This window comes from Patiria miniata, unplaced genomic scaffold (genome assembly GCF_015706575.1).
Source record: "Patiria miniata isolate m_02_andy unplaced genomic scaffold, ASM1570657v1 HiC_scaffold_20, whole genome shotgun sequence".
Classification (NCBI taxonomy): Eukaryota; Metazoa; Echinodermata; class Asteroidea; order Valvatida; family Asterinidae; genus Patiria; species Patiria miniata.
In genome coordinates, this window is record NW_024037059.1 from 41109854 (window position 1) to 41126080 (window position 16227).

General features: G+C 40.8%; 2 protein-coding genes across 2 annotated transcripts in view; one reads left to right on the forward strand and one right to left on the reverse strand.

Annotated features, from left to right (window-relative positions):
- Positions 1 to 16227, reverse strand: part of LOC119728129 (laminin subunit alpha-2-like) — an 83050-nt gene that overhangs the window by 22658 nt on the left and 44165 nt on the right. Inside the window, exons 52-56 of the mRNA XM_038200204.1 lie at positions 14998 to 15146; positions 14354 to 14536; positions 13563 to 13657; positions 12346 to 12390; positions 11096 to 11258 (exon numbers count right to left, since the gene is read on the reverse strand). Coding sequence (XP_038056132.1) covers positions 11096 to 11258; positions 12346 to 12390; positions 13563 to 13657; positions 14354 to 14536; positions 14998 to 15146 — 635 coding nt within the window. The remainder of the gene's footprint in view (positions 1 to 11095; positions 11259 to 12345; positions 12391 to 13562; positions 13658 to 14353; positions 14537 to 14997; positions 15147 to 16227) is intronic.
- On the forward strand, positions 295 to 6824 carry LOC119729237 (5-hydroxytryptamine receptor 1D-like). The gene is made up of 2 exons (XM_038201822.1): positions 295 to 940; positions 3627 to 6824. The coding sequence occupies exon 2, from the start codon at positions 4199 to 4201 to the stop codon at positions 5690 to 5692; it is 1494 nt and encodes a 497-aa protein (XP_038057750.1). The 5' UTR covers positions 295 to 940; positions 3627 to 4198; the 3' UTR covers positions 5693 to 6824.

Genomic DNA, 16227 nt, shown 5'->3' on the forward strand with positions numbered 1-16227 from the left:
TACGGTTGAAGTAAGGATTCCTATTTTGTTCACTTCATGTGTTGTTCACTTCGTGATCTTACTAATGAACCAACTAACAAACGCCTTCAAGGTTTTCTTCCTGCAGTTTTCAGAAACCGTTTATCGCAAGAGTTCTCTCGTAGACCTCTGACCTATAATGGAACAACCCAAACATTAACCTGTTTGAAAATGGACAAGTCCACAAACAAAAAGACAGTTGTGTACAATCTGAATAGGCCGAGTCACTGTCACTTTTTTAAGATTGTTAATGAAATCACGATCACTCACTCTCTACAAGGGAGTGATGTAATAGACATCATTAACACGGATTGCTGGTTCACGGGACTCGTGCTGTAACACACAAGGATATAAAAATCCCAAGTGGGTTGGCCGAAGTTCAGAACAGACACAGGAGTTGTACACTGTGCAGATCAGACCGTCACTTGCAGATGTGGCTGACGGCTGTCAACTTAGACATACAGACATCAACCGCTCTGCTGGCTCAAGATTTTTCCGCTATTTTTCCCTGATTTTTTTTTCCTGCTGTGACATCCAATGCTTGTCAGTCTAAATCTGCGTTATTTCAGACAGTGCAGAGTTTTTTTTTTACTTGTATACAACTGTTATCAGTGTAATAAGCTGACCAGATTGAAACTGTTTCATTACGAGAAATCCTTGGTGTGACACGTGAATGACACCCAACCGGGCTAATTACAGACAGCGGCTAAATTGAGCACGAGGGACCACTGATTATGTTTAACGAGGTCAACCCTAAGTCTGTTGGCTTGTTGGACTTGAGAACCACACTTGACAGTGGACATTGAATAGTGCCCGCAGAGATCTTCAAGTAAAATCTATTACAGAGCAGCATCGTGATTTTCCATTTCATCAATTGGGCAGTGGCTGTACTTTTAATGTGCCAATCAACGGCTCAAGAAAGGTAAGAATGCAATTATGTTTTCTCTTTAAAGTCATCTTCATGCTGCCGTGCAAGTTCTATTTGTCTGTGGTGTATGTGGGACGTGATGACTCGTTTGACCACAGTTGCCACAGCATTGGGTTATGCACATTTAAAGAAATTGTTATTAATTAATTTCAGGGTTAATATTTAATCTGGATACATTTTCGAAATAAATTTGTGCAACACAGACACAGGTAAACCACTTTATTATAACTGAAATAATAATTCAAATCAAGTGTCAACAGTGTCAAATATTTTACTATGTCTTTAAATCAATTGCTCCATATAGTAAATACTGCCATATTTTACCGATTTATGCTTTTAATCAATATAAATCTTTTCATAACTTCACTTTGAGCGGAACTTATTTTAACGTTTGACAGATACAAAAAATAATCTGAGTTCTAGACTTTTATTGGATAGTGCAGCTTTCTTTACGAACTCTTTTGTGTTAATAATCTACAAGGTACAAGTAATTTTACAAGGTACAATCCCTTCAATTTGATACCAATTTTAGTAGCAATTTAAAATGCTGTTTCAAATTAATACAGGGCGAGTCAAAAAAAGCGGAACCCAAACCCCCAAAATATATTTCACATTTAAAAAAATATGTAGCACCAAAAATAATAATGACTGGAAAGCAAATTTCATAAACTACTTTCAGATGAAAAAGTCACTGAAATTGCTCACCCTGTATCAATTTAATCAGATACACACAAAGCAAACACTCTGTACTGCTCAGGAATATGTAGAATGGTTCGAGATAGCAAACACAGCTCAATGATAATCACAGTATACATGAATTCAATCACAGCTGAGTACAGTCTTATGTAACAGAGAAAACCCTAGAGATCAGAGTACTCCATCGGCTGATTGTTTTTCCCGTGAAAGCTTGCTCAGATTATATTTTTATGCTGGTTATTTTGCGACAAAGTGTCCTGTACTTTGCAGGGTTTTATTTTTTGCAAGGCTTTGCATTATTCTGCTCTTTGAATTGGGTTTTTGTTTGTGATAAAGTAAGATGGATGTAGCAAAAGGGTACTGGGTTGAGTTTTCCCAGGCACTTAACTGATTATGTTTATTTTTCTGCTTGTTGTTTTGTAAAATATTGTCCTGTATCTGAAAGGGTTTGTGTCCATTTTTTTTTTTTGCTCAACGGCAATTTTAATTATGATGTGAAAAAGAAGTAGCGGAGACCTTTTTATAATTTTCCAAGGCTCGTAATTAATTGCGCATTGCTTACATTTTGTTTTTACGCTCGTTATTTTAATTTGCAAATACCTGTCCTGTACTCGACTGGGAAACTTGTATTTATTCGCACGGCTCTGTATCCAAGATTTTGCTGATGCAATCAGTTTTTGTTTGATAATTGTTTGACTGTTAAGAATTGAAATGAAATGTCCAAGGCACTTAACTAATTATGCTTGCCTCGATTTTATATTTAGTCTTGTTATTTTGCAACAGAGTATTCGGAGCTTGACAGGGTTTACTTTTTATTTACCTGTCTCTAGTACCTGTTATTTTGCTCGTGCAAATTTTTTTTTTTTTTGCAATGATGTAAGAGGGAAATAAAGGATTGATTTGAATTTTCCAAGGCTGTTTACGGATTATGCATTGTTTCTGAGACACTGCAATTCTAATGGTCAGTCCTGTGTGATAACCATGAGATGTCCATTAATGATGTGCACGGTGCTTGAATGCTCTATGAACCATGTCACAGAGATGACTGCAAAGCACTGGTTTACATGTTAAGGTGACAGGATATTTTCTTCACTTTCAGAGGGTATTATTGACTCATTGAGGGTCATATTTAAAAAACAATCATTCTTGTAAGAAAGAATGATCTTCCTTGTGTTGAAACCGCCAACAAAGGGCTGCATAGCTCAGTTGGTAGAGCACCCGAACGGTATTCCTGAGGTTGCAGGTTCAAACACGGTTCCAGTCAATTTCTAGGCTTTGTTCAACTTTAAAACATTATTTTCAAAGGGTGAAATTTCTCTCTGTTACCTAATGAAAGTGGAGACCAAACAGTGGTCAAATCCCCTTTCAGATTGACAGAGTTATAGGGAAAAAAACATTACTGGAGCGAAAATCAATCTATTTGATTGAATAAAAATTCAACTCTGAACACCTTGTCTCTAGTTTAAGCTGGGTAAAATGGATACACACTCTTGGAAATAAGAGAGCTCTTAAATAGTTTTTAGAAAACTTGCAAGTGCCCTCAGGTACCAACATGATCAGGCTTTGCTCAGGTATTGCTCAGGTATTTGCAGAGAACACGTGGTCTTTCTGCAGGTAGCTATATAAACTCAAGATTTTCTACTCGCAATAAAAGTGCAAAGAAGGGAAGAAACTCAAGAAAGGGAGCATGGATTATTTCACTTGAGTTGCTGCAGGCTGTGGTGTTACACACTTCATTAGGTCAATTCCTGCAAGGCTGATGATTTGTCTGTATCCAAGGTTTAGGACAAACCACCCACAGATGTGAGGGTAAACATTAGATTTTGATCACAGGTATGCAGAAAGCATTGTAGGCCTACTGCTCTGTTGTGTGCTTCGAAGAATACACCTTGCTGTATGCCATAAATAAACTTGCAGTTATCCACCCCATGCATAGGAACAATGATTGTTCATTAAGTGGTTGACTTCTTGTTTTCATCGACAGGAAATGAGTTCTGTGGCTGAGTGGTCGTAACACAACATCAACACCTCGGATAAATGCTGATTGAGGCCCGGCTCACTCATCGATGACTTTTGAAGTACGTCACATATTTGTCAGCCAAGAGACACACTCTTAAGTGCGTGGGTTTTTCTTACCAGTCGAACTGCTCAACTGAAGACACAATAAATACCAGTCAACTTTTGCAGGTAAAGAGTTCTTTGATATTGTATAGCTTTAGATAAAAGGGACCTGGTGCAATGTGACTTCAAAGACGAGCCGGCTGTTGCGTCCCTTGAACTGTGGTTTACAAAGGAAATTTTGACTACTTGGATGGAAGATGAAACGTTATTCATTTGACATTTTACAAAAAAGAAATGAAGACCGAGCTTTTCATTTCTGCAAAGATTTAAACTGCCAACAGCAAACTACCTCCCCAAATACAGATACCTTCTTTTGAAAAGACTTCAACTGAACTACATTGCCATTGTTAATTTTTCTAACAAGGCAACAAAGGGACAATTAACTATGACACGTTCATCGCATTAAACAAGGTCAATTCAATAACAGGCCGTTGCATGATAACACTGAAAAATAAGTCTGTGATTGCCGTTTGTGATTGCTGTACATCAAGAGCAACAATGGATGGAAGCACAACAGCAATACTGTATTCTACTGACTTGAACATTTCCAGCAACTTATCAGGTACGACGGATCTAACTGTACATTTCACTCCCAGAGAGTGGCTACTGCTCGTAGGACTGAGTCTGATGATTCTTTGCGTCATCTTTGGTAACATTCTGATCCTCGTTGCTGTGTTTAAGCATCGGCCCCTTCAGACTCCTCCCGTGTACCTCATTGCTTCGTTGGCCGCGTCAGATCTTATGGTGGGTCTGATGGTCATGCCCATCAGCCTGACGCAAGAACTGACCGTGGAGTGGAAGTTTGGCGTTGCCGTTTGCGACATCTGGATCTCTCTGGATGTCCTATGCTGCACGGCTAGCATCTTGAATCTCTGCGTCATTGCATTAGATCGCTACTGGGCTATTACCAAGCCACTCAAGTACAAACCCAAGCGTACACCGTCAAGGATGCTGATCATGATCGTTGCGGTGTGGGTTATCTCAATCATGATCTCAACAACACCGCTTTTCGGCTGGCGCACGGAGATCCGAGACCCACTGACATGCATGATCTCTCAGAATCAGGTCTACACGATCTTCTCCACGTTTGGGGCCTTCTTCATTCCAATGACGATTATGATGGTGGTTTATGCGCGCATCTTTGTCGAAGCACGAAAGCGCATCCATGGTAAGAAAAACCTGGTCCAGACACCGTTAGGCTCCTCCTGCGGATCGCCGGGAAGAAGATCAACGGCTGATTTCCCCAGAAAGATCTCAAGTTTCTTGAGAAGAATTTCCACCAGTGAACCAATGATTGATGAGATGAGCAGTACAAGCAACGTGTCTAAGAAGCCTGTGACATACAACAGTCGAAGACGCAAGTCCAGCCCCGGTCTGCCGATAGCTGATGCATCTATCCTCCAATCCCCAACCCATGTAAGGTCCCCTCAACGTTCTTCCATCCACAACAGTTATACCTCACTGGCTGTCAAGCAATCCCAGGATCAAGGCAGCCAGTTAACGCTCACCGTGCCCTGCTCACCGTTCATACAACAGCGTATCATGCAGCGACGCAATCTAGCCTCAGCCCGGGAGCAGAAAGCCGTCAAGACCTTAGCCATAGTCACTGGGACTTTCTTGGTCTGCTGGCTGCCATTTTTCATCAATGCATTGGTCATACCTTTCTGTCCGCAATGCCACCTTCCTGCCTTTTGGAACAGCCTGTTCCTGTGGCTTGGATACTTCAATTCCATGATCAATCCCATCCTGTACACCAAATTCAACAAGGACTTTAAGGATGCCTTTAGTAAGCTGCTCCACTGTCCAAAAAGGCACAACTCCACACACAGGCGTGTGCCAATGTCGCCTTACCGTGGGGTTAACGGCAGCAGGAGATTATCTCACTCACATCTCCCTGACACGAATGGGCTTAGAGAAAGTCAACTGTAAACATTGATGAGTTAACAATCTAGGTTTAGTGCTCTGTAAAATGTAAATGATTAAGAACAAATAGTGAAAACTTGCAATGAAACTCTCAGGAAATTAATTTTTTTGGAAAACGAAGTTGTGCTTGCCAGACGGTTACAAATGAAAAAGTTTGGATGATTTTTTTCAATTTTAAACTGGCAAGATTTGCCAGGGTTGTAATTCTTGCTGTGTTTGTTGGTCAGTTTGTGTAGTCTGTTTGTTTTATTGTTTTTGCTTTAATATGAACTAAACGAGGAAGTGAGAAACACTTATAACAGGACCGAAGAAATAATTGTTTTAATTTGCGAGGTGTACCAGGTTGATGACTACCTGTTCAGTGATGTAAGACTTTGAAAGAAGAAAACTAGAAACTTGAGGCAAAAAATACAAGTCAGATAAAAGGGGCCAATAAAAAGGACCACACACTTCCTTGTTCACAAAGTTGATATAACTCCATAAACCCTGATATAGGCCTACTAATGTGTATCTTTCCAAGCAAACCAATGGTTCCTTTTTTCTTTTTGTGTGAATGCAGTGAGATTGAAAATGAGTCAGATGACAATATGAACTGCAAACACTGTATATTATGGAAGCGAAAACTACTGATACGTGTACATCATTTTTTTCCCCAATGTTTGTACTTATTTCTGTGGAATAACTCACACTGATTAATACTTTTACAGCAGGGTTCAACTTTAGCGGTAGCCCGCTAGCCAAATGCTAGTCAAAATAGCGGCAGGATAGTCAAAGTATTCCTTTTTAAAAGTAGCCTGGCTGGCGAGTCAAAAATTATTTTGCTACAGCAAAGATGAAAGTACAGAAAGAAATAAATCATCCGCTTATTAAAAACACTGACAAGATTGCCTCAGGATACACGTTTAACATGTATGCTCATTGTTGTTTATCAGACACTCTATAATTTAATGCGTAAATAAAGCAGTTTGTGAAATTTTAAATCTGTTCTTAAAAACTATGACTGTAAAAAAATGTACTATGTACAGTTATGACTATCAAGGGTTATCAACATTGCAAAAACTAGTAATCAAATTGCAAAACTGGTTTTTAATGTAAAGGTGAATGCTCTCAAATAAACCAAAAATATTTTTCTCCCCAATTTAATTTTTTGCGTTATTTCACTCCATAAGTTGTATTATCATTGATGTAATTTCTTAGATCCCTACTTTATTTGTAATTTCAAATTATTTTGATATTATTTTTCTGTCCTTTTTATTATAGAAACAGTTTATATCCCACAAGCCCTCACACACAAAATTATTTGAAATTGTTCCGGTCCCCCCCCCCCCATCTCACCTTTGTTAAAATGCTTCCCTGCTACACTACAACTGCTTGTTATTAAGCTCTAAGTTTTCATTTAAAGGTTGGACACTTAATTAAGAGGAGTCATTAACTGTGACGGATCAATATGTGCTCCGCCTTTTAACCCTCTTCGTTTTGATCGACAGGAAATGAAGTCTGATCCTTATCCGTGTTTCCGACTCTGTGCGGTCATTAAGCTAAGCCCATGACAGGACACAATATAAGAGGTTTATTCATTAGAGACCCAAACAAGTAAACAACTTATTTATGGTAAGGTTTATGTAAACATACAATTACAGGTGATTTCTTTTGGTACTGTAATTAAATTTTTGAGTTACGGAAACGTCAAATCAGTCAGGTCATTAAACCCTGGGCCTATGGCAGAACACAATCCATGGGTACATTCATTAGCGACACAAACGGGTAAACAATTTATTTACGGAGAGTTTTTGTAAACATGAAATTAGAGATGTAGGCCTATCCTTAGGACTGGAATTGAATTTTATAGTTGCCCTCTCGAGTCTCACCCCCCGAAAACTTTTTTTTTTAAAGCAATACCAAAGTTATTCACTTGTGAATGAGATGTCAAACAAAAGTATGCCCACATTCAGTTATGAAGTAATTAACCCTAAAAGGCGCCCCCCCCCAACTTTTTCCGCGATAACCTTGAAAAAAAATTTTTTTTGCGACCCGAGCTCTTATGACTTTTTAGCCTTGAGCCTTGTGCATCTTTTGATACCAAAAACATAAAAAATTTCCGCCCCTAAGCGCCATAAAAACTTAATTTTCCTGTATACGTCGTGTACACAGAGCAGAATTGCCACTCGTACATATGAATAATAATTAGCCATAATTCCAAAACCCTTTGACCTATGGTCATGAAATTTTTTTGGTATGTTTATGAAGAGTTGCCTTATGCATGTACCGAGTTTCAAAATTTTTCGGCACTCGATGGCCGAGATCTTAGGGGAGGGGGGCGGAAACCAATTTTAAACATTTGGGGCCAAACAATTTTCCTAATTGGGCACGCAAAAGCAACCCAAATGAAAGCACATTTCCAAATGGTTGAAAACATCAAAAGGAAAAGAAAAGAAGTAGTTTTTCTGTATAACTAAAACATGCAAATAGGGCTCGCTCAATGACGGCCATCTCTGTAGGAGAACTGCAACTGTGTATTTTACGCAATCAAGCATGCATTGCGCAGTGTTGAAAATGTTCCAAACACGTGCGCTTGTTGCTCGAAATGTGTTGGAAATACAACGCAGCCGATGCGAGTTATGTAAGTTGACGCTCAAAATGCTGATGCACGGGGATGGTCTGTAGGAAATGATGTCATTTGAATGAAACCTTTGGAAACTCGTTAGGAAAAAAAAAAAATTGAATAAGTTGAAGAGCATGGGCAGAGACAAACAGGCATGGGCGTCGCCAGGATTTTTTCCGGGGGGGGGGGGGCAAAGCTAATTTTCCCCCAAAATTCCTTAACTTTTTCATTATATTCACAATTTATCATTTTTTCGAGCGTGAGCAGGGGAGCATTTGCCCTGCTAACCTTCCCCCCCCCCCCCATCAAATTAACAGCAATATGGCTTCGCACCTCTTTTTCCTTTTTTTTTTTCAGGGGGGGAGGGGCAAGCGCCCCCCTTGCCCCCCCCCCCCTCGCGACGCCCATGCAAACGAGTTTTGTAACACTACAAGTTGGAAACCAATAATGAAAGCAGCTGCTTGCAAAAGCCATCATGTTGTCCAGCAATCTGGTTTCAAAAAGATTTAATCTGTTTTCTCATTCGATCCCATCAGTTTCCGAGGCCATCTTATTTACTCTGTGGTGTAAACTTAGCGAGTAGACGTACATGTTCAGGATGTGGGCAAGTTTCAATCAGTGGGGTTATGTATACATTAGTCCGTTAAATTGAAGACAGACTTTTGCTGTTTCCTTGAAGAGCGTGGTACACTACGGCTCGGCATTCATGAACGGGGAATGTTAATTAATGCGACATGGTTCTGAGGCTTGATTTAAATAACTGAAGTTGTTTTGCATGGGTAATTGAATTAAATATCATCCTGTCGTATTTATTTTATTTCTTTCTGGTAATGGAACCAAGGATTCCTCAAAAGTGCCCTATAGGCACTGTAGCTCGCAAGCCTGAAGAAACATGTAGAGAGAAGACAATGAGAAGAACTTCAGTATTAGAGGTGGGAGGAAAAGCCCAGAGGAATATTCTGGGGGAAACCCACGGAATCAGGCAGGGACTGAAAACCCAATCCACATATTGGCCCGGGCGGGATTCGAACCCGGGTCACAGCGGTGGAAGGCGAGGAAAGTACCGCTACGCCAACCTGATGCCCCGTAGATCTTGTCAGCATGACCTGTTTTTGTTTGTAGTCCATCGAACGACACAGCAGAAAAAAATTAATTAATGTGTTGCAAACTTCACCAATTCAGTCATTTTAGTATAGCAAAAACAACACAGTGAACATACAACTTCCACTTTGGTTAGGCAAGTATTAAATAAATGCGATATTTCTACTGTACCGAGAAAATGACGTCTTCACCCTTTCAATACAAAGTATGGCACACTGTGATACATTGACGCATCAATGAACCGTTTCTCTCCTAACTCTGTACTCAGATATGTTTTGATACTTAAATACGTTATAGGGATGGGAAACTCCTGCTAGTCATGTTAGCCTTGAGTTTTCAAATCAAATCTTCGTGATGCAAGAGAGGAGAATTGCTCCACGTCTTTCACACTGATCAAGGCAACAACAGCCACCTGAGGTTCCCCTTGGTTGTTTGTCTTTGGCCCGATAATGACATCATCACTGACAGACTGTGACAGAAGGTCGTGACTGAAGTGTCATTTTTCATAACAACCAGTCACACTTCTGCTTCTGTTTCTGAAAGGTACTGGTGTATTAGCAGCAAGGGCGGATCCGGGGGGGGGGGGGGGGGGGCCAAAAGGGGCCATGACCCCCCCAAAACGAAACCTTTTTTAAAATTTTTTTTATGTGACATCGCAATAAAGGCAGGCAAAATGATGAGTACACCACCATCTTTTCCTCAAAAAAAAATTGGCCAAAGTGGTCAGAAATTGCCTCAGATCGCACCACACAGCATCTAGAATCCAAAATGTTTTCGGGGCCCTTAAGCGGGCCCCGAACCCCACGCCGTAATTTTTTTCACCCACTTTTTGGGGGGAACAAAATATTTTTTGGCCCCCCCCAAAAAACTGTGTTCTGGATCTGCCCTTGATTAGCAGGGATAGAGCATTTTCGAGCATTTTCGTCTTCGGCTTATACAGAGATTTTAGGCCCCCAATATCTGGAACTCCAGCTACCTTTTGGTGTCGATTATGCTTCAGGAACATTCAATCGGTTTATATGAAGCCGAAAGTTGGAATCTTTTTGTTTAGTTTGCCTCTCAGTGATTCAGAAGTCGGAGGCAAAGCCGAAGCCGAAGCCAAGGTTTCGAAAACCCCCATACTAAAAGTAAAAGTGAAGTCTGTCACAGGCCAATATGGCCAATCAGGCCAGTGTTTATCTCCGATTTCCCTGGCATGAAACAACTATTCTAACTGGATGGCATGCCAGTCCATTGCACTCCTCAGCTAATGATGACACCCATTTATACCTCCGGGTGGAGGGAGGCAAGCGAGAGTAAAGTCGCTTGCCCATGGACACAACATATGGCCAGTAGCTGGATTCGAACTCCTGACCTCTGATCACGAGTCACTAAACACTAGGCCACACGTTCTTTGGACCTTTCATTCATCTGTATTTTGTTATTTAGCAAGTTTTTAGGGGGGGGGGGGCAGGATAAGGGTGTGTTTGTGTTCTTGAGGTGGGGCCATTCCATTTGAAATCAAATCTCTTATGAAGGGCTACATTTGTGCCTCAAATCCTGTTACTGCCCCAAAATTCATTATGTTAATAAAAAAAAAGATGCTTAAATTTTTTTAAGATTGCCCATACCAATTCCGGGGGCATGTTAATATATGAGTCTGGTAATCATGGAATAAATTTTGATGATTCTGTCCAACGTAGAACAAAAGTTAACAGCAGACTTACACTTTGCCGAACTGCAGTGGGTCGATGGCTATCTGAATGTGGCTATCCATCGACAAACCGAATCGCACGGCGTTGGCGATTGCAGATGGTTCCCTGGCCAAGGCACAGCCCATGGGTGAAAACGTGGTACTCGTACTCGGTTCTGTTATGTTTTCAACATCACCTGTTGAAAAAGTTTACCTCAAAATTCAGCAGGTATTCAGGATGACTGATGATCGTATTTTTTTTTTATTAGTATATCTCCCCGACGTAAAAAATACTATCATCAGTCATTCTTTGTGGTACCGACTGCTATACAGATTCAAACCGGCCAGCCGACCCCAGCAAACTCGGTGGTTGATAACCAAATGTATGTGTACACGTATCTGACATATGCGAAACCTCTCTAATATTATGGGCTCCGTGCACAAGTACCCATCAACGGCCAGAAAAGGAGAGTTGGGGGAGACCTAGACTGGTTCCCGATCCATCCAATGCGTATTTGGAATATATCCAAAGTTATTGGAGGCGGGGATTAGTCTGGGAGACCAAGTTAAATTCGAATGTATTCGCGCACCTACGACGCCTGACGCTCACGCGAAGATGCAGTGGCTATAACTTTTGCATATTCAGGAAGTCGTGCGTACTTCGCGCGCAAACCAGTACAGTACAGTACGCGCACGCTAAGAGTCCCGTCCAGGGAGCTCTCAAAAGAGGTAAAAACACGCCCTCTTTTGTTGGCGCACGGAGCCCATAGGATGAGCATGCATTGAAGAAACAGACTGACAGACAATCTGAGTATCAGTTCGGGGTGTCAGTGACAATAAGCCATTTGCGAGTAACCTATACCCTTTGGGATTTACATTTGAAAAACGTCTGGTACAATGACTTGCTCAGAATGCTTGGCACATTTTAACTGTGAATTCTCCAGACCAAAGACACTGTTGCTAATCACATGATTCGGGGCAAGCTCTTGCATAGTTACGTAAGAGACGTTCAGCACCAATACATCGTTCACAATGGGTGAGAATGGCACAAAGACACCAGACCATGCCGGAGCTGGGGGTTGCTAGCATAAGGCTTGCCCCGAATCACGTGATATAGTAACAGTCTCTTTGGTCGGGAGAATGCTAGGTTAAAACGTGCAAAGCATTGTATTAAGTCAGCGTTCCAGATTTTATTCAAATTTAACACGCAAATGGCTTATTATAGGCTCAGCAATTTTGCCAGAGAACAGACAGATAAACAGACAATCTGGAATGGGGACTAACCTGGCGTAGCGGGAGAGTCATGCAAGACAGGAGGATCAGTGGATTCTAGACAAAAGGATCAGGGAAGAGGAAATTCATAGGGCAAGCAAAGGGTGTCAAATAGGTACAGGACGGGATTGGAATGGACAAAAAGCTAGTGTGCACTGTTTGTGACTACGGAAAGACAATCAGTGAAATAACTTGTAAACTGAAAAGATCTTTGTAAGGTGCGAGCGCAGTTTTGGGGACATTGGGATCAAAGGCATTGAAGCAGTGCATTTTTTTTATTTGAAGTGCATTTATAACATGTTTTATTAAGGGAATAAATGTGTGCTCCGGAGGTTTTTATCACTCTGTTTAATACCACTTAGAGTCTGGGTGCTGATAATTACCCGAGCCTACTTAGAGTCTGGGTGCTGATAATTACCCTCGCCTCCGGCTCGGGTAATTATCAGCACCCAGACTCTAAGGAGGCGAGGGTAATTATCAGCACCCAGACTCTAAGTGGTATTAAACAGAGTGATAAATACCGACGGAGTACATATTTATTCCCATTCATAAATACCTTTTCGGTAAAAAAAAATCATATAATTCGTGCAAAACATCCCGATTTTCAACAAATTCACTTTATGCTTTTTGAATCATCCCTCCTGCAAAATAATGGAGTGTTCAGCTGGCGAGTAAGATGAAAACAACCCTTTTATGGAGATTGACGCGCGCGTATGATGTTCTATGCGATGTCGCGCAGAACGCACCTGGCGCGTTGCGTTTTGAATTTAGAACTATAAAATTCTAACTCCCTGGTAGTGTTGCGCATGCCTACGTGAGGATTGTGAACGTTCAACCAATTAAACGATAAGAGGCACTGGATTTTTAGGAGTCCACATTTTATTGTGACACTGGAAAAGTGTTTAAGACCAGCTAGCCATGTCTTTATCATCCGTTTAATACCGGCCACGTGACGGGCTCTCGACCAATAGGAATGGCTTTACTTATCAATTTTGTAGAAAAAGTGCAAATCTATGACTGAAATTAAGGTGATACACTTTATCACGGTAAAAACAGGGTCCCAGTATCAAATCAGCTTTTCTTCAGCAAAATCTCTCAGATTTAGTGTCTTTGTTGGTTTCTTTGCATCATCAACCTAAATGTATCACTCTATTGTAAATTTTAAGGCACAGTAAAGAAAAATAATGAAATTTACGACAAACAATAAGAAGATGTAAACAGTAATTTACCTTTAGTGATATCTGATGGTGGGATTGGGGTGACAATGCTACACTTCCCAATGGTTGCGTTGCTGAAAGAGCTGGCCGACTCAAATCCAACAAGGCTGCAAGCAAAATGTTGCCCCAAAAAAAAGAGAGAAAAGTCCAGACATATCTTAAGTATCTACTTTGTGTTCTGCAATAATTGTCGCTTTTTGGAACACTAATGGATTGAAGGAGGCAGGAGGTGGGCATAAACCTGGGTCGTGCCACTCCCCCCCCCCCCCCCAAAAAAAAAACTGAATATGAAACCTTTTTTTTGTTAATTACCAAATTAGAACAGTCATCACCCCTGTAACAAATCATGGGTGCACAGGGGCAGATCCAGGAATTTTTGCAGGGGGATGCAGTAATTTTTTGCAGGTCATGGGGGGTTTCAGGCCCATCAGATTTTGTATGTCTGATTGTTGCGGACAGGCAGACATTATTACTATAATTGTTATAATTTTGTGTGTGTCAGAGCGGGGGGGGGGGGGGGGGGGGAGGGGGGGGGGGGGCTGTTGTTGTTCCAACCCCTAAACCCCCGCTCTGGATCTGAGCCTGGTGCGCCTCTGCATTCTTGCCTCCAACCCACCAAAAATTTGGCTTTGATCCACCAGCGTCTTCAAGTGGAATGACTTACTCAAATCCTGACTTCTCCCTAACTACTTTTTCTCCATATATTCCAAACACAAGCCTGACACGGGCTTGTAGAGTAAGAATTTTTTTCCACAGACAAGAAACTGGATGGAATTTCTAAGAGCAAAAGAACTAGAAGTCACCTTCCCATGATGACCAGGTCCTTGACACATCCTACCAGTGGCCTCATCTCCTGCAAGCCAGGGCCTAGCCTGACTGAGGCAGGTACGCTGCCGATGTACAAGGGGGACGTGACTGGGATCAAACTCTCACTTCCTGGGAGTCTGCCGCTACGAGCGATTACGTCATCGACGATCAATCGAATGCTGAGGATATTAAAAAATAAATATAAATTCATATAAATTGATGTGAATATTTTTCTGAAACAAGTACAATGTATAAATACCTGTATACAAGGACTTTTTTTAGATGAACAAAAAACAAATTAAAAAGGTTGGAGAATTTCGGGAAAGCTTGGAATATTCTTTCTTCATGTTTACCCCTATTAGGATTTACGTCACACATATGTAAATTTACTATATCTTAATCCTTACTAAGCCCTTTTTAATGACTTCAAAAATTTTTGCTAATGTTTCATTATCACTTTAATTATCAGTGACAAATTACTTGGTAAATGTCTTATATCATATATATATACACAAGTACATATATCTTATGTGAGATGCATAAAGAACTAAGCCTTTTTTTAGTATCTAAAATCTTTGTGCATAAAAGAGACAACATTGCTCATTCAAAACGAGGGTTTACTGCAATGTAAAGGGTCTACCTGAAATCCTCTTTTTGAAGTAGCACAACATGCGGCCTGCCATCATTGAATACACCTGCAGATGAGCGGGTCGTTAGTGTTAAGAGTCCCTGTCCTGCATTGATATGAACCCTGATCCGACCTGCAACCAGCGCAACAGCGTAAGATACCTGCACATCAGGAAACAGAAAAGGGAACAGAAATCCGTCAAATTGATTTCCTTCTATTCATTTCGAGCTTATCAAGTTAGGTTTCACTCTTTTGTCTTGTTATCTTGCAATGTGCCAGTTGTAAAGTACAGTCTGTCACGAGCCAATACAGCTCATCAGGCTGGGGTTTATGTCAGGTTTCCTAGGCATAAACGACCGAAGATATTTCTATCCCCCTGGTTGGGATGCCAGTCCATTGCAGGTTACTCCCCAGCTAACGCCGCTACCCATCTATTCTCCTGGGTGGAGAGAGGCAAGTGGGGGTGAAGTGGCTTGCCCAAGGACACACATATGGCCAGCAGCTGGATTCAAACCCCTAATCCTCTGGTCAGGAATCACAAACCCTAACCACGAAGCCACACTCCCCCTAATGTGCCAGTTGACTAGAATACCTTTGAAATAATAGAATTTGTAATGCAAGCTGTCTCGTAAAAAATTATGCTGTTTTACCAAAATAATGAAAAAAAGTTGCAAAAAACAATAAAATGTCTTATGCCATGTTTGGAGTGGTTTTCATCAACTTAAAAAATCAACAGGAATGCACAACAAACCAAAATAAAGTTGAGAATTGAAATAATTTTTGTTGTTTGAATTAACCTAAAATCCCCCCCCCCCCAAAAGGAAAATTACACAAATGCAGCCACTTCTCATCATAAGCCTTTTTTTTTAATTACTTGGCTCCAACTTCCAATTACACATGCATCTACGCAAAGTGGCGGCACCCACTTCTCATAGATGAGTTAATGCTGGCCACAGCCAAGTCATTCGAACACGGCTTGAACATCATCTTGTATGTATGTGTTCTTAGAATCCCAAGAGAATCACTTTTTAATGAGACAATTATTGGGACTTGACTCAACTTGATACCCTAGAATCCCAGTGATTATACATGAGTTCATTTGGGACCTCATTAAACTTTTGTTTCTCATTAAAGATTTCCATCGATTGTACTGTTTTCAAAAAACAGAAAGCATTCAAAGGTGTGTGGAACCGGTGAAGGGGTTTCATGAAATACTTGTTACAAAACAAAAATACAGTTGTT

What these genes read in the sequence shown, in the direction of transcription:
- LOC119729237 (XM_038201822.1), top strand. Translation starts at nt 4,199, where the DNA reads ATGATAACACTGAAAAATAAGTCTGTGATTGCCGTTTGTGATTGCTGT.